The sequence below is a fragment of the Meleagris gallopavo genome, chromosome 6 (genome assembly GCF_000146605.3).
Source record: "Meleagris gallopavo isolate NT-WF06-2002-E0010 breed Aviagen turkey brand Nicholas breeding stock chromosome 6, Turkey_5.1, whole genome shotgun sequence".
NCBI classification, from domain to species: Eukaryota; Metazoa; Chordata; class Aves; order Galliformes; family Phasianidae; genus Meleagris; species Meleagris gallopavo.
In genome coordinates, this window is record NC_015016.2 from 28,583,334 (window position 1) to 28,601,518 (window position 18,185).

The 18,185-nt window shown below is 38.9% G+C and overlaps 1 protein-coding gene across 6 annotated transcripts in view; it reads left to right on the top strand.

Annotated features, from left to right (window-relative positions):
• HDAC9 (histone deacetylase 9) overlaps nucleotides 1–16,757 on the top strand; it is a 440,323-nt gene extending 423,566 nt beyond the window's left edge. For all 6 annotated transcript variants that reach the window (XM_010712747.3, XM_031553923.1, XM_031553921.1 and 3 more), the window contains 2 exons: nucleotides 1,189–1,342; nucleotides 10,379–16,757. In XM_010712747.3, the coding sequence (XP_010711049.1) occupies nucleotides 1,189–1,342; nucleotides 10,379–10,418 (194 nt within the window). In that variant the 3' untranslated portion in view covers nucleotides 10,419–16,757. The remainder of the gene's footprint in view (nucleotides 1–1,188; nucleotides 1,343–10,378) is intronic.
• The last annotated feature ends 1,428 nt before the right edge of the window (nucleotides 16,758–18,185 follow it).

Consider the following 18,185-nt stretch of genomic DNA (forward strand, 5'->3'; position numbering starts at 1 on the left):
AGGGAGTTTTCAATTGGCCTGTGCAGAATGGCCAGCCAGCCATGACCACCAGCCCAGCCTCCAGCTGTCAGAGCCTCTGGCCACCCTCCGGATCAGCACCTCGCCTCAACCCACTGCCCAGCTGCCAAAACTCTCCTTTTAACCCTTTGAAAAGTCCTCTTCTTGATCCCCTCTCTTTCACAGCTGTTGAAATCCTCCCTGTAATTCCCAGATAAGTACCCTGCCCCAACCTCTGCAGCAGCTGCTGGAAGCCTTCTGCTGAACACTGAATAAGCACTGGTGTGGAGCTTAGAGCCTTCCCAAAGCTCCTCATTTCCAGGTGTCATCCACCTGGCAATTAGTGAGTGCAGAGTGGATTATTGCGCTGTAAGAAATGCATATGTAAATTCTTTCTTGTCCACCTGGTTACTACTGATCGCCCTCTGTTTCTTAACAGCTGTGCAGCAGCAGACCAGTTTTATGTCAATGATGTCACCTGCCACCATTGTTGATGCCAATTGAGAAGCTCCCTACCGTATCTTCTGTTGTAGTCAGAGAGCAGAATTTACTCATGGTTTTAATCCACTGCTGCCTTTTTACACAGCAAACTAGAAACCATTCCTTATGATATCTGGCAGCTTTCCAGCAGCAGCCAGTTCGTATATGAAAGTTTTAAATAAATTATTGTTCTAGTATACGCCCTGAGGTTGGAGGAGAAAGAACATCCAGGACTAACAAACCTGATTGTTCTGGCAGAATCACTTCAGTCCAAGCTGGCATTTCTAACGTTTTCCTTTTTGAGACTGTGCTGTGTGAGCACTTTATACAACCATGCTCATTTTTCTTGTCCTATTTGTTGTGTATGCATCAACAATCTTCAATATCAAAGCAGTATTTAGGTATTAACCCTGCCCTGAACTCCCTTTACCTTGGGTAGATATAGCCAATAGTTTGTCTGACAGCATGAGTTCATTAGGCTGCATGTTACTCCTCCAGTTTATTACCTTCTGGGGAAGGGTGTGACACAGCCCTTGGAATGAAAGCACTTTCCAACTTGGCATTCGTAGGTTCAGAAACATACTTCAATTGCACTGCTTACACTGCAGTGATTTTAAATTATAATCACTCGGCATTGAACTAAGTGATTACTATGCTTGTACCACCGTGCTAGCTGAGATTCCCATAAATTATGATGTGTGTTTTCCTTAGGCAAGTACTGGAAGTCAGTGGAGCCATACTCTGTGCCAGTGGATTGTGCTCTGGCTGAGTCTCAGAAACGAGAGAGGGAGGAGACAGAAACGGTGTCTGCTATGGCCTCCCTTTCAGTGGATGTTGAGCAGTGCTTTCCTCAGGAAAGCAGCAGGTAAGCCCATGCAATTATTGCAGAGAGCAAGGATTTTGCACTCCAGTCACATGGGATGCAGAAGACAGCTAGACTGAGTTGTTTCCAAATTGTCTGCTAACTGAGCTACCTGGAATTTTTCCTCCTTCAATTTAAGTTCTTCCTACTTGGCTGATGGAAACACAAAGTTATTCTATGTTAACAAATATTTTGGTGTGCGTAACTCTTTACTAAGGTTCATGAGAGTACAACAACTTCATTTTATCCCCATGTTAAAAGTTCTTTACTATATAAAAAGTGCACTACTTATACTATCTGTGTGAATAAAATGGACATGATCAAGTGTAATCAACAGTATTCTTCACATTGGAAGCAATTCAAAACTGGGTTAGTTTTAACTTTCTAGGAAGGCATCTAACTTACGCTCAGATAAATGTAATAAGGACAGACTTAAATCATTATTAAATGATATTAGATAGGCATTAAAAGTTACTTCCCTGGAAGCAATGGAACAGTGCCAGCATAAAACTTAAAACAATCCTGGCCAGGACAAGGGCCAGCATTTTCTGCCTGCTGTTCTGAAGGTACCGGCTAAAAAGAGAATGCTGTCTTTTTCCAGCTTGCCAGCTGCTTTTCTAGGTTAATGAACATTGCTTTCATTTTCGCAGCCTGAGAAATGACACAGTAACTGTTACTAGTTTTCTGCCAGTTAAAGATAGAAAAAAAAAAGAAAAAGGCCTCTGAGCACTGTGTTACAAAGCAGTATTTGTTCAAAGGGACATCAGGGTTTTGAAGAGCCTCTGCAGAAGTTCTTGGAGTTTCCTATTTACTCTTTTGAAGGACAAACTTTTCTGGCCTTCTCCAACAGATGAAGACCCAGAATGCAGGGAGCAGTTCAGTTTCCATCAGAGGAAAAAAGGAAGAGAAGGAAAGTAGAAAAAAAGCCTTATAAGGAGACTCACCAGCTCCCTGCACATTGTAGAATGGAACTGCATAGCAGGAGAGTAAGAAGGGAGATGGAAGCAGACTAGAGCTGTGGTGGGACTGGAGCCAAAAGGGCTCGTGACTCCTGTGCCATGGCAGATATTTGTTTAGTTTGGTTCTTGCTGCCTGCATGGGCATTTTATTCCAAACTTGTTTGATGGACATCTGGGAGCACCCACGGGGAGCAACACAGAATCAGCTCAAACCCGTTGGAGCATTTGGAAGTGGACATCTCCCACTATTGTGACAGCATTCATCTGTCAAGAGATTTGCAGATGTGGCTCAAAGGAATACAGTGGGGGCATAGCTGGTCAGTAAAGTTTGTGGTGTTTACTTAGTCACCTTTCTGATTCCAACTGTGTTTTAAGTATGCTACGTCTGTTGTTGGGCTCGGATTATTACAAATGAATCCATGAAAACTCAGGAAAGAATCCAGTGATGAACAGGAGACACATTTTATATCTCTGAGAACATTAATCAGTGATCAGCTAAGGAATAATAAGGTTTGTCATGCAGATTTGTGACTGTCACGAGATGTTTCTGTTAGCCAAGGACAGAAAGCTGGGGATCCTGTTTGTGTATGCACAGCTCTGAAATATAAGCAATTTTAATTAAAGGGTTGGAAGTAATTCAGCCAAACACAGCAAATTCTTAAGTTGTATGAAAAAGGGCGTGGTTAATTTTGTGTATTTTTGTATTGCTTAGAATAATCAAGAACTGTATTTGTTATGATCCTCCACTCACTTAAAGCTACAGCTGTCAAGAGCAATCACTGATCTTACAAGACTTGAGCAAAATAACCCTTTGACTAACACTGTACTTAATTATTGTATTTATTACCTAACTACTGATAACCTGTGGCAGTTTCCTCCCATTCTAAAAACAGTGTTTCAGAGCAGAGCTAAGAAAAAAAAACGGATGTGCTGAAATGTACACAAGTGGAATTCATGTGGCTGCCAGATTCATTACACTTCATCAGTCCTGGGCTCTTATAGAGGTGAAGCCTTTGTGATGAATTGTTCTGTGGAAAAATGGCTTTGTTTGAAATATCTTTGGTGCTGTTGAAGTTTTTCAGCAGCACAAATAAATCTCTACAAGCGTACATCCCTGATTCTGTTTCCACATTTGTAACCTACAAAGAAGTCACCCAAAGCCAGGTTGCCATCAGGGAGCAACGGGACACCATAAGCATTATCTCACTGGGACAAAATGACAGCTAGTTTTTCTGAGGCTTCAGAATGTTGTTTTCTTGGCTTTCTCCCTACTGAATGTAAAGATGAACATGGAATGAAAAAGGGTAACCTTGAAGATTTGATTTCAAAAATGCAGTCCTCTGGGCTGCAGAGAGGACCTAACTGCACTTTGAGCATGAATGAAACTTCAGCATGGAATTATGAATCCAGGGATTGATTTGATATTGCACACATTGGTTTTATGCCAGTATAACTTCACTTAACAAAAGCATATAATTCCATTCACAGGCATATAAGAACACAAGCTGGAGTAACCCAGTGATGAATTACAATTTTATCACATTTGTTCCATTTATTATAATTAAAGACCAAGTATACTTTGCTCCTTCTCCAGCCTTCTTCTATAAGAAATGACAGGGCTGCAGGAACTTGAAGAGTCCTCTGGGCTCTTATGTTCTCTGCATCACTCTTCCCCATTGTGGATTGCAGCCACCGTCTGAAGACCTTTCCACTGAGTATTTTTGGGGAAAAATTGTTAGTGGCTGGCAGAGCAGGATCAGAGCAGAAAGTGTCATGGCTGACAGGGAAGCCTGAAGGGTTCCTTCATACTGCCAGGAGTCTATTTACTTTCTCTTAATTGCCACTATGTTCAGCCAAGCTGATAATTCCGGTCTTGTTTCACAGAGTTGATGATAGACATCCTGTTGACTTCAGCTCTGGATGGCCAGGCCTGCAGATGAAGAGAGTGGCAGCAAAAGTCTCTTTGTGGGAAACTCTTGCCAGTTATGTTGGAGGATATATTGGTGTTTGGAGTGAGATGACTCGTTTTAAACTCAGATTTTGGGTAAAGCAGCTCTTTTCCTGGCCAACTCATATCTGACTCACTTACCACTGATGAATAAAGGATAAAATGCTCCTGGCTAAGGCCTGCATTAAGTATTTCTCTTTCTTTCTTCTCTCCTTCCTTCTTTTCTTCAAGTGACAGTGCAGATTATTTTTTTTTAATTTGATTTTTTCTGAGACTAAATGAAGAAACGGTGAAATCTGCTATGCTTTTGGTGTTTTATTTAACCAAACACAACTCTGCACTTTAAGATTCAATTGAAACTTGATTATAGCCTTCATGAGAGAACAGATATAGAAAAAAGACTTTGTGGATAGGAAAGAAAACATTCATGATGCTAACACAGATTTAAATGCAGACGCAATTAAAGGAACCAGCATGCCCTATAAAGCATTTCCAACTGCCATAACTTTTGTGTATAGATAACTGCTTATTCCCTAAGAGAGATACAGATTTAGCTGATTAGAATTTTGCTTTGGCCAGACATCTGTTTCAGAAGTCTTGCTATGAAAATACTCAGCACAGTGCTGTCCATGATATACTGGAGCTTCTGTACATTTCATCTTAAAATGGAAAAATAAATGGGTGTGGGGAGAGGTCTCCAGCACTTCCAACTTTTGCAGCAGAGTAAATCTTGAGAATGACATTTATCAGGATTTAACTTTATGGCCCTCATTCAGCTGAGCATAGATTTTACTCAAACGGAAATGAAAATGAAGCATCATTTTTAGACATTTCCCTTAGTGTTTCTGAGCTATCAGTTGCATTTTCAGTCATATTGCGATGTATTTTATAGCAGTGCAACTGTTTAGATTGTAGGGTACATCTAGCCACCACCTAGGGTCACATTCTCTGTCTGTGCATCAGCTCTAGACCTTTGCTCAGAATTTCACTGTATGAGTATCCAGAAGAACTTCTGAAGAACTTGCACCTACTTGACCCTACCCCACTGCATCTGAACTCAAAGCCAGGCTCAGGAGTCAGAGAAGCTTCAGCCTTATTTTACCCACCTGGTGGAGAGTGCCTGAAGGAAAGGACAGGGAACAGAGGAGTTGAGAGCAAGTCTTTCTCTGATCATCTGTAATCTCAATGGCTGTTATGTGACCCATCTGTGTGAAAGCCTCCAGGATACTTATGCAAGTACAAATTTTTCAAAGCTATTTTTGAATTAATTTACAGTTTTGATGTTCATGCAGTGAATTCCACAGCTTCATCAGGCGCAGTTTAGAGCATTTAGAAATGAAAGCATTTTTTTCCTACTCACATTCTCTGCTATATTTCTGGTTTTAAATATTTTAACTGTCTCAAGACATTTTATTCTTCCTGGAATTAAAAAGAATTCTTACTTCAGATTATTATTCTTGCCCCTTTCCATAATTCTTGTAGTACTTTTTAAGAACAAGGACTAAGAATAGAATTCAGGACACCAGATGTTGAGCACACTATGGATATATACAGTAGATTAATGATGGGCATTTTTTGCTGCTTTTGTTTCTCTCTTCTACTCTCATTAATTCTAAGCTTTCAGTAATTGCCATCACAGTATATAAACAATTAAAGCTGTCCTCGCTCTGCTTTGTGTATTATTTTGCATCTGTTTACCTTCTTTTCCATTCAGAATTGGCACTATGGGCTTTAAAACTATCTAGTATCAGTAATTTTGCATCATCAACAAATGTTATCACTTAAATGTACTGGTACATTGCCCAGTCTTGAAATGCTGTGGAACAACTCTCTATGGTGAAAATTCACCAGTGTTATTACCCATTTCTTCCTTCTGATGGAATTTTAATCTATGGCAGGGCATTCTCTCATAAACTAAGTTCCTCAGAGCATTTGCATAAAATCATTGGAAGACTTTCTTTGTACATGGGTATCACTTGATCCCTCTTCCTTCAGTTCCTTCAGAAATTTGTAATAAATTTGCAAGGTTTGACTTCCCTGGAACAGTTAAGGCTTAACTCTTAGCCAAATTACCATTATCTAAATGCCTACTATGATTTATTATAGTTGCTAGCAATCCCCCCCTCCCAGTGCGGACGTACTGTATCTCCTATAGTCTCCCAAAGGAGAACAGCATTTCTTACCTCTGGCATGGATGCTGATTTAACCAGTAGAATGTACTCTATAGTTATTTATTTAGAAACATCATGATCGCATTCCCTTAGAACTCAGTGGACAAATTTATTCTGCTCTTCGCAATTTGGCAGTGTTTAATATATCAGCTTGTTCTTATGCTGATTCAGTTTAAGACAGTTCATCTGCAAATAATAAAATCTGCCTGACACTTCTCTAGTTAACAGAGATATAAATAGTTCATTTTGCTCTTGTGGTCTACCTTTCTTGATGTTCCTTTTATGCTTTGATCATTTCTTCTGATGTATTTTGAAAGATCTTTTCATTATTAGTTTTTATGCCTTTAACATGTTGGTCTTCAGATTGTCCTCTGCCCATTTTGTGGGTTTACATTGAACCTGCTAGAGTTTCTATTTTATTTGCCTTATTTGGACATGACATCCTCTTTTGGGAGTTTACATTTTTTTACCTTGGTTGGTTCTTAAACTGCAAAGTCTTTTTCATCATGGCTCTTTCCCTTTGATCCATAGAGTCCATTTTTTACTAGGATATACACTTACTTGGGATCTTTAATATGATGTCTTCAAGCACTCGCCAAATCATCTTCAAGGTATAGAAACATACCTCCTTCCCCCCATTCTTTGCTACCAGAGGATCACTTTTCAATTACGATGCTCTTCCCCGAGACAGCTGAGTTAAATTAGAAACAGATTATGGCGTAAAACAGCCATACCCCATCAGAAAATCTATCTTTTGTTCAGCAATTTCAGCAATTCTGGGGACTTGGAGACTTAGCTTGATTTTTTTGTTTGTTTGTTTGCGTGTGGTGTTGTAGCTTTGAGGAATCTCTGAAATTCTAATTTATAAATTAAGGTAAGAGAATTTTTTTTATGATTTACAGAACACATTTAGATTCTTATACTGGCTTTCTTTAAAGTATAGATCTGATCTATTTTAAATAGTATTCTCATTAAATAATATGGTTGCCATTTACTCAGAACTGCCACAGAGCAATAGTACTTAAAATTTCATAAGTCTTGCCAGATTTTATCCACATGGAAGAACTCTGTCTCATTGACTTCATTTGTTTTAATATAATCATTTCGTTTAACAATAACTGCAAGAGACTATTTCCTTCTGCCAGAGTGTGAGCTGCAGATAGATATCTTGTAGGCAAGCACTCTTCATCGTATACTCAAATAATTAGAATGAATGCAAGAGAGCTTTGCTCCTAGAAACCTGCAGTTTCGGTGGAGGTTTACAAAAAATCACTGTTGTGGTTCTTCATTCATTACAGTCTCAATCTGTGCCATTTTGGATCTGCCAACTGCGTAGATCAGCCTGGATCAGATCCAACCTCACTGTTACATTTCTGAAGAATTAGAGCATACAATATGGATTAGGTTGTTGGTTTTTTTTTTTTCCTGTTTTACTTTTTTATGCCAACTTCTTGCTAGCTACAGGAAGACTAACTGAACTAGTACAACTAACAGTGACATAATTGAGGTAACATAAATTTGGCCTGTCAGAGTCTGCTCCCTCAATTTCATGGGGAGAACTTCGTATTTAAGCTGAAGGGGTACACATTGATTCATCTCTCAAACATATGTGATTTCAATGTTTTTCTTTCTGTACTAAGAGCCTGAAAACTTTACTTGATCTCTCACAAAACTCTAGCCTAAGCAGTTGTCCTGTAAAGATGTACATTTCTACTGACAAGTCATTGGATAGATCCAGTGACTTCTCTTGTGCTAATAAACTGAAGTAAAAGCACACACACAAATTATCAAAGCAGACTCAAGAAGGCTGAGAATACCCACTCTGGGAGACAGCAGCTGGATTTGCCAGGACACCTGAACCTCTTCTCCACTTCCAAAAAGGGCCTTGAGTCTTGCACTTGAATGTAAATATTTCTGGTGGGGCTTAGGGTCTGGCTGTTGAGGAACACTGGGATATTCTTGGAGTACACTGGAGTTTATTAGAGCACAGTGCTTGAGGTCAATCCTGGTTTTCAGAAGTGCCCTCATCAATGAAAAATTACACCCAGGGCTAAACGTTTGAACATGATTGTCTCAAGGTTGTGAGATATTCATGAGAATGTCAGAATCAGAAGCCTGCTCCTTATAAATAACACAAGCTCCCACTTCCAATTGAAGAAATTCTCCAGAGCTCCACTCTTTCCTGTTCTGCCAGTCACCAGTTAAAATCTACTGAAAGCTTTCTTCTCATTCATTCGTTCATTCATTCATTCATTCATTCATTCATTCATTCATTCATACACAGCAGAATCTAAAATATTAACTTCTACCTGCTTTGCTCTTTTCTCAGAAACTCTTGTAAGGTCCTGGGTGTTTAACAGGACTTGTTGCACTTTTGCATTATTCTAGAGGGAAAGCAGGTCTTCTGCTGGAGAAAGTGGGATCATGTGGTTAGCATGAGGGCAACATACCGTAGCAATGTGAAGTCTCCTCACAGTACACATTCCTATGCCATACCTCACTAGAAGGCTGGGCTCCATCCCACCTCTACTGCCTCTGTGCCATCTCCACCACAAGTCAGGAGAATGGAAGGAAAGATAAAAAGATAGTGATGATCTTGGTCATTTTTTTATTGCTCACGTTAAAAATCCTCCACCGTATGGTGAGGAACAGCAGATTTGAGATTTATAGATAGATAATCTTTTGGGTTCACTAACCCTTTGGAAAACGGGTAGTCTGAAAAATGTCTTCTTTTTCATATATCATTCATCTGACTTGTTTTTTTAACATACTAGCTGTAATCATTTCAAATCATAAAGGAATGACCCACATAAAATCTTTTAAAGAGATACTGCTGATTTTTTTGTTGGGAAAAACTTTAATAAAGTCCAGATTAATTCAAAATTCTCTGGCTTCCTTGCTAAATAAACTACCAAAGCCCATGCAAGCCCCCATTAATTACTTTTTTTTTTTCATGAGATACCATGATCTTATACTTTCTGAGGGATTTTTACTGAAGCCAATCTTTATGTCAGCTTATCAGATTTAACGGGTAAATGTCTGTTCTATTTATTAATTTGTATTTACTTTTTGCCCCCCTTCATTTCAAGCAATTCTTGGAGGTCTTAAAATCACTTGAGGCTGTGTTCAGGCAGACTGATGAAAAATGGTCTGTTTCTAAATTCTTACGTCCTTCAACAGTGAGGTCTCACAATGGTCTCAGAAGTTCCCCATTTTACAATTAGCAGCATAATCCTCAGACACAGTTAGATATGAGAAGCTATGACACTTTGCACCAGCTCAGCATTTATCTCCATTTGTTACTTACTGGATGTTTTAAAGACTTTATCTTACTTAAGTTGGGTATTTCTCAGAAAGTTTCAAACAAAAGTTGCGCTTACAATCTGATGAGATATTATTAATGGATACTCTCTCTAAGATTGCTAGACGAGTTCAGAATTTGGTCTCATAAGTTGCAGGCAGGCAGGCAGCAGCCAATGCATTTATGAAAGCACAGAATTAAAACTCAAAGGACTGAGGAAAAACCATGCAAGAAATATTGCTGATCGCTTGGCTACTGGTGAACTGGGGTTTTGTAATGGTATGGGCTCACTTGGGAAAAACAAATGCATGTATTTCCAGTCACAAGTGCTTGTAAAATAGAAGTATCATGGCTATTTTTTTCACGAAATGATTTGATTCTGTTGACACAAAGCATGTACATTTCTGGAGAAAAAGTTATAAAATATTCTGACATATTTTAATATAAACAGGAACGTTTTCAGTGATTGCTTGGATCTAAAATGTTTTTCCACTTGACATTTGTTTATACTTCCTAGGAAAGAAACTCTATTTATGGATAACTGAATAACACAAATAAACATGAGAGAGAGCTGAAAAATCAGCTTTGATTATGCATGAAAATCTACAATGTCATTGTGTACTCTTGTGCTGTATTCTGATTGCCTGTTTATTTTTACAGAGCTGCTGGCGAGCCCATGGAAGAAGAGCCAGCCTTGTGAAGTGCCAAGTCCTCCTTGATATTTCCTGTGGGTGACATCATTGTGTATTCCCCCAAAGCACCCTCAGACGTGTCTTGTCTGCTGCTTGGGTGGCACGGATCAGATGGAACATAAACACTGGGCACAAAGTTCTGAATAGCAGCTTCACTTGTTCTTTGGATGGACTTGAAAGAGCCCTAAAGATTCCTTAAATGTAACCGCTACAATTGTAGAGTTACAGTAAAACAGGCTTGGGAGAAAGAGCCTAGAGCATGCTTTTTATATGCTGTTCGACCCGCTCACCACCATTGATTGTGAAATAGAGTATTACAAAATTCTACACGATAGATTATAGATATGAGTTGCAACAGCCAGCAAAATACTTGGTAAACTCCATGAATCACTTTCTGACACTTTTTACTGGGTAATTTTTTTCATATTGTGTTAAACTGTTAATAGAATTTGTTTTCTTTGCTCCTGTAATGAAAAAATGAAAAAAAAACCTTTATTTTACGTGCTGTTTTCTAAACCCCTGTAATGAGTTCTTAGCAGAATGAGAGAAAGGTGTGTAAACTGAGATGAGGGATTTTAGCTACAGGGAAAGCACTTCTTATTGGACTATAAATCTCCCAAAGTACTGTGCTTGGTGGTGCTTCCTTTTGTTTTCCCTTTTCCTAGCCATCTCTCCCCATTTCATGTAACCTTTTCTATCATAAAAACACATTCACGATTCCCTAAAATGAGTGATTTTCTGTCTTTAAAAGAGCGCTGTACCCGCCATAGTTGACAGTAGCTCTCACCAGATGTGCAGCAGAGATCAAGTAGTCTCTGAAAAATAGATGGCTTTCCAAATGTGTTTTCATTTTGTTCTGAAATGTTTCTGCATCCTGGCTCTAAGAACAGCGATCCGAAGCAACTGCGTGCAGCTCATTTGAAGCTCAGGTGTTTCTGTGGAGTTCGTTGGGGGTGTTTTTTACAGGTTGTCTTGTGAATACAAACTGATTCTCTTATGTAGTCCTGCACTGAGAGAGCTGACATTGCTTAAGGAGTTTCAAAGGGTTTTAGTTTTACTCTAGATCCCCAAAGTGCAGCAAGACTTCCCTGTGATGTGACATTAGCTATTTAATTCCATGTTTGCAAACATAACATAGAGTCGTGCCTTTAGCTGATAATGAACGCTTAAACAGTTACACGTGTTGCCTTACTGCTAGAGAAAGAGATAGGGCATGTGTGTTAGATGATTTCAAATGAACAAAATTGTGCTACAGCGACTTTTATTTTGTTTACAACTTTCTCACCTAATGAACTCTGGGAGATACCTTGAAGTATTTTGCTTGCAGTTTGTGACAGCTCGCTTGGCTTTTAAAAGCAAATGATGTTCATTTTTATACATTTTCAAACTCAAAGGATATATTAAAGCCATAAGTGAAGACTGTCATGCTTTCTATTCTGAAATCTGAAAGAAACCTTAATTAAAACAAGATTCTGGTGAAGGCCATGATATGAAAGATATGGAACAATATGGTTTCACTTACAGTCAGACTCAAACCTGTAAATCAAAGATGAAAGATTTCATTCAAATAGAATTATATAATTCTCTTTTGTTATGCAGTTGAACTATATCTTTCATGCATTTGGGTTTGTTTACGATTAGCATTTTAATTTTAAAGACTTTTATTACTTATACAAAAGCTCTCTGCTACAAGTTAGAAATCTGAGGCATGCTTTGAAAAGGGAAATCTAAAAAAGGAATGTCATTTCCTATAATGCGAAGTAAACTTTTATTCCAAAAGGCTTACTCTAAAGTGGATATATGCCCCTAAGAAAGTTAAATAAAATTCTACCCACCATTTACAAGCCAAAATCTTGCTCATTTTAGTAATGCAGAGGGTTCTAGCAGGCTAAATTAACTCCTGCTACAAGCCACCTTGCTTGATTTTGGGCTTCTGAAGGGACTGTTCATATGACTAAAGCAATCAGGGTTCACCCTGTATTTTTAGCAGACTTGTGATGGCAATCTTACTTGCCACTTACTGCAGTTTTCTTGTGGTCTTCAAAGAAGTTTCCCTTCAAGGAAACCAAGGGCAAAGCTGATGAGTTGGCTAATTTGTAAAGCTTTTCACATTTTGAAATAATGTCTGCAAAATTTTAATTGAATGCATAGTAAGATCATTCTAGAATTAACCCCACAAATGCAAAATCCATTTGAGCCCTCAGCTTGCATGAAATGGAATATGAATTGCAGTTTGAAATGTGATTCACAAACTTTACCAATTAAAGTCTATATTCTGGAGTGGAAATCAGATAAAGCTGTCCTTTGTAGCTGAAAAAGCTTTTAAAATGCCAGAGTAATTTGAATTAAACCACATTATAAACTCACACTTATGCATTTATACAGGCATACTCCTTGACAGACAACTAGACATGCTATTGGCTAAAGTCAGGCTCATTTGGATAAGCAAATGTGCAAATAAACTGCACACAGATTGTGTCCAGAACTCTGTTCTCACTGAAGCCAATAACAAAATCCTCTTTGATTTCAGTGGGAGATGAATCAGGACCTGTGGGTTTTTGTGTGTGTGAGTGTATGTGTGTTCTTTTGGTTTTTGGTTTTTTTTGTGTGTGTGTGTTTTTGGTTTTTTTTTTTTTTGAGAACATCATTACTTTTTGATTATGTCATTACAAGGCACCGTGCAGCCCTCTGGGAAATGATCGAGGCTTATGGTGAATATCAACACTTCCTTCCAAGCAGACCTGGGCTTTCCGAGAGGGCAGTTTCACTTGCTGCTGTTTTCTTCTCACAGTAGTTTTTATTACCATCAATAGCTCCCTATGGATTACAGTTATAATATCTCCCAGTACTTTTTGTCTTATTTCTAGGGAAATATTCATACGGACACTCTTAAAAATGTCCAGTTTTAGCTGGATTCAAAAACAGATTTCATGGGTTTCAAAAAGGTGTACAAATTGCCTGTTTCTCTGCTTCTAATATTCAAATCCAGAGGCTTAGGAGAATTTCTGAAGAAATGTCACAGTCTCCTGTCTGCCATGGACCTCTGCTTAGGTGAAGGAGATTGACATCTCTGAAAAATAAATTCCAGATATTTCTAGCTGGCCGCCAAAATGTCAACATCTTAGTTTAGACTGCTTGTAAAAAATGAGCTGATGGGGTAAATAATGATTCCTTTGTCCAGTGAGGAGGGGAAGCTGAGGAGATGGCAAAGAGCCCTCAGAGCCAGGGTGAACCTCTGGTGGCATGGGAACTGCAGGATGTCCTGCAGCAAAGCCTTGCCTTGCTGTATGAGGGTTCAGGGACTGTATTCCACCTTTGGATCAAGATTTTCCTAAGTCAACAATCTGTTGAGTCAGAGATGCTACAGTAGCAAGTACTGATGTGCTACTCCATTCTATACACTTCCCTCAGTGTTGGAGACTGTGTTGAGCTAACTGAGACATGTTGTATTCTGTTAGGTTATTAAATTCATATTAGAATCTGAAAACTAAAAGACTGTACAACTCAGGATATCGAGAAAAAATACATATATTCAGCTTAATGTTTTTACCTGGGCAGTTAATTTCAGAACTGCTAAGACTATCTCTTGCTCTTCATTTTTTGGCTTTGTGTGTAGGAGCTTTCTGTGCACTCATTTGGCTTTAATATAATCTGCAGCAATTACCTATTTCATTATATTATCCTTCTTCAGCAAGCAATCAAAGTTCATAGGAATGTGGCCAGCGTAAAGATGATAGTAATAGTCTCTTTCTTAATTACGTTCCTTCTTAATATTACTTTCAGTAAAAATTAAGCACTTAATTTCAGGCAAGTGAATTTGAGGTAAATAAAATCATTAAATGATCTTAAATATCACAACATAAATAGAAAATACAAACTGCTGTTATGTAAACAAAGCTGAATATTTCTTTATTTGCAAAAAGTCAACAACCTGCCAGATGTAAGGAAGTGGCAAAAAAAGTCCCTCTCTTCAGTATGTGATGTTTAATTTGGTGTCTCGTTTAAATGAAGCCTCCCTGAAAAGCTGAGATTCATAACTGGAGATGAAATATTAGAAAGGTTTTGCTGCAGCCAACACCAGAGGTCCTGTAGAGAACAAGAATGTAGAGACTGCTTAATTTGTGTAGACAGACAGCAGGACACTTTCGGGGCAATGTGTCTGGGATGGAGAATTAGAGGGAATGTTTCCAGAAGCTCTGGTGGCTGTGAGACAACCAACTACAATTAACTTGCAGAGGCAAGGAGGTGGCCAGTGAGCACTTGCCCTTTGGGAAATGCCCTGTCTCATGAACACACCCACTCATATGCAGACATGAACCTCCCTACACAGACTTAGTCCTAAATAACAGCAGCCCAGACTGTTGTCCAGAAGAAGATACTGTGGTTTTGCCCCTAGCAAACATTTCATAGCAGGAATGACAAGAGGGGATATCCATACTTTTTTTTTCAGTAGTAGCCTTTCCAAGAGTGTAACAGCACACGGTTGTTTTATTTTAAAAGGTCACAATAGAGCTTTGTGAGCTATTGTACTTTTTTTTACAGACTCCATATGGAAGTAAAACAGAATATGTGCATGAAGCGGGGGGAACCTGCTAGGAAAGAATTTCTCTTAAACCAAGCCTCTGCTACTTATTTTTCATCCAAAATCTGGAAGAATTTGGATTTTAAATTATAGTTTAATATTTATATTATTGTGTCACTTGCTTCAGTTTTTCCCTGTAATTGAATTTGCCCTCATAGCACATGAGAACCAGAGAAAAGAGGCCCATCTTCCCTGGCAGATGCTCCTGCCCTTGGTGTGGGAATGCAAATAATTTATCTTTGTCACTTCTAGCAGCAATTAAATGTTTCATTTTTGTGACAGATCCAAACTGGAGTGGTATTTTATGAGAATGATTTAGCTGGCTGTCTGCTGATTGTTAAAAAAAGAAATTGTGAAACTTGCATTCCTCTCTAACCTCAAAAGGGACCCATTTTGATTTTAACAATGTAATATCTTCACTTGATCCAAAAGGTTTTTTGTCCCATGACATCTTGTTAGTAGCTCAGTTTTAGTCGTTAGCAAATAGCACACCACAGAGAGTGAAGACCAAGGAGGACATTCCAGCAATTATTAATTATAACTCCCATATACTATCTTTTACTCTACTCTAGTGCTATGCTCTGTGCTTCTGTATATTAGAAGAGCTTAGAGCAAAGTATAAACTGTTCAGTGTAATCTAAGACACTCTTGGTAGGATCTTAATTAGCACACTGTGATTTGGTCTGCAGTTTATGAGGAATACGTGCTCCTGTGTGGATGAATGGTCAAGAGGCAAATGGAATAGGAAACTGATGGCACTGCTACTGTGCAGTAAGAGTGATTCTATGTTAAAATATCCACACATCATCCCCTTGTTCGTATGTCCAAATGGCCGAAGGAATGTTTGCAATGTCAGAGCTGTAGGATGCCCTTATTCAAAGTCCACTGAGCTTCTTCTGTAACGGGCTGTGGATAGGAGCTGGAAGACAGCTTGTGAAGAAATCTTTGCTTTGCACTAAACCACAATCAAACTACAAACAAGTTCAGGTACGAATCTGAACTCTGCCACACATCCCCATTTCTGATACGAAGTCCTCGTTCTGCCTCTAGAAAAATCTGTCTGAAAGAGCACTGGCACCAGTGGATATTTAGCTGCTGACTTCAGCAGGCTTTAGAACGGTGTAAACATCATGTCTTATGTGAACAAGTTCATACACTTGTTTCCTGTTGCTTAATTTTCCGTTATTTTATATTTCTGGATTGGCTTAATATTCTGTTAGGGTGCAGTAGGAAAGCATAAAGCAATACCTAGTGAAGTCATAACTGAAGTTTTCAACCCAAACTTACTGCTGTGGGATTTTACAACACCGAGCTTTCCATCTAGGGATGCACAGCTGAAATATCTATTTATTTTTTTTCTTTGAAAATTGTTGTAGCTATCTGTTTCTATGATGAAAAACAGTCCTTTTCTCAGAGCACTAAAAGTTTATCTGTAATTTGTCTTTCCAGGCAGATGAGATTCTAAGGGATAAAGTATCAGTGGGACCAATCCAAATGGCAAAATTTGTAAAGGTTGATATTAATATTTCTGTGAGAGTAAGAGGAACCTGTGGATTGTTGTTATTATTCCTGATACATTTTTGTATCTGAAAGTATCCAATGAGTAATGTTAAGTAATACTGTGCTGCAAAAATTTGTTGATTATATATATATATGAGCCTTGGATTGGTGTGAAATAGTTCTCAACTGAGTTGTAAAAAATCCTTTTGTTTTGTGTTTTGTAAAATTCTTTGGCTCTAGTCTTGTCCTAGTGTGAATAAAGGCTATTTGAAGTAAGTTTGTATGATACTCAGCTTTTTTCTTCTTTTAATCAGCTCTGAAAAGAAGTGGAGCTTTGAACATGCCACCCTGTTTGGATCATAGGAATCTGACTGTTAAATTGCGGAGGGCGGAGCATGGGGAAGCTGGTGTGCATAAAAAAGGAACCACAAATGTTAATGTAAAAGTAATGTTACATGGCAGGCTAAAACCCACACAGAGCAGAGCATTGCAGTGCTATGGCTTTAACACCAAGCTCATATTCTATAGTTCCTTTGGCTCATTGTCCTGAGGCATTGCAGAACACATAATTCTCCTCCCAGCGAAGCAATTTAAATAGTACGTGTGCTGTTTCAAAAGCCATAAGGCCCCTACTTTGTGGGAGGTGGGGAGTATCGCTGCAGCAGCGCTGCGGACCATGGTATCACGCCAGCCCTGCTGCTGAAAAACCGAGACTTGTTACATGGACGCAACAGAGCTTGTTTTAGAAAGGCACTCCACAAAAGCAGAGAGTAAGGAAAGGCTGTGCTCACTGTGAACATGCTTTGAACACATGCAGAGCATCAAAAGCAGCGCAGTGGCTTGGGCCCCTGGAATCACTCCTGTACATTGCACATCATGCACCCAAGTTTGCAAATCAAGCAGGCAGGAATGTGGCTGGAAGTACAGGTATTGGGTTTGCACATGCAAATCCCAGCTTTCTGGCACATATCCAGAGTGGCTTCAAAGTTGGATTAAAACCAGAACAAAGGAAAACAGCATCCAATTGTTTTAGCTCCAGTTCATTCTTCAGAATAACACATCTTTTTCCTTTCTGGGAAAGAGGACCCCAAACCCAGAAAGCCTTCTCCCTATTCCAGTCACTAAAATAACTGTTCGAAAATTTGGACTTGTAGCATGCAATTTCCGTGGCATTTTTCAAAGAAGTTGCATGTCCAAAGGAGCTTAATCTATCCAGCCTATCTATCTGCTCCTCTGCTTTGATTGTTTCCTGTGATACCATTGTGATAAATTGCAGAGCCCTGTGATAAATTGTATTCATCATGTCTTTCTGGCTGCCACACCTGCATTTTGTACATTAAACTCCCTCTCCTGGGACTACTTCTAACATTCCAACCTTGTGAGAGGTTTCAGATGGACACCATTTCTGCTATAAAATCAACCTGCACATAAGAAACCCTGTCTTTAGGATCCAGAGTGAATTTTTGGAAACCTTTGGGCTAACAATACTTCTAGGAATCTTATGTAGGTGGGTGGGAGTGAATTCTTGTGAATTCTTTCTCTCATGCTTTTTCACTTCTTCCCCTGGAAATCCTGCTCCCTGTGCAAAGTCTTTCTTTCCATTGGCAGCTCTAAAAGAAGTAGCAAGATTTGGGAAGCTCCTTGTCAGAAAGGCTAAACAACATTGTAAAAGTGTGATGCAGATGGACATTCT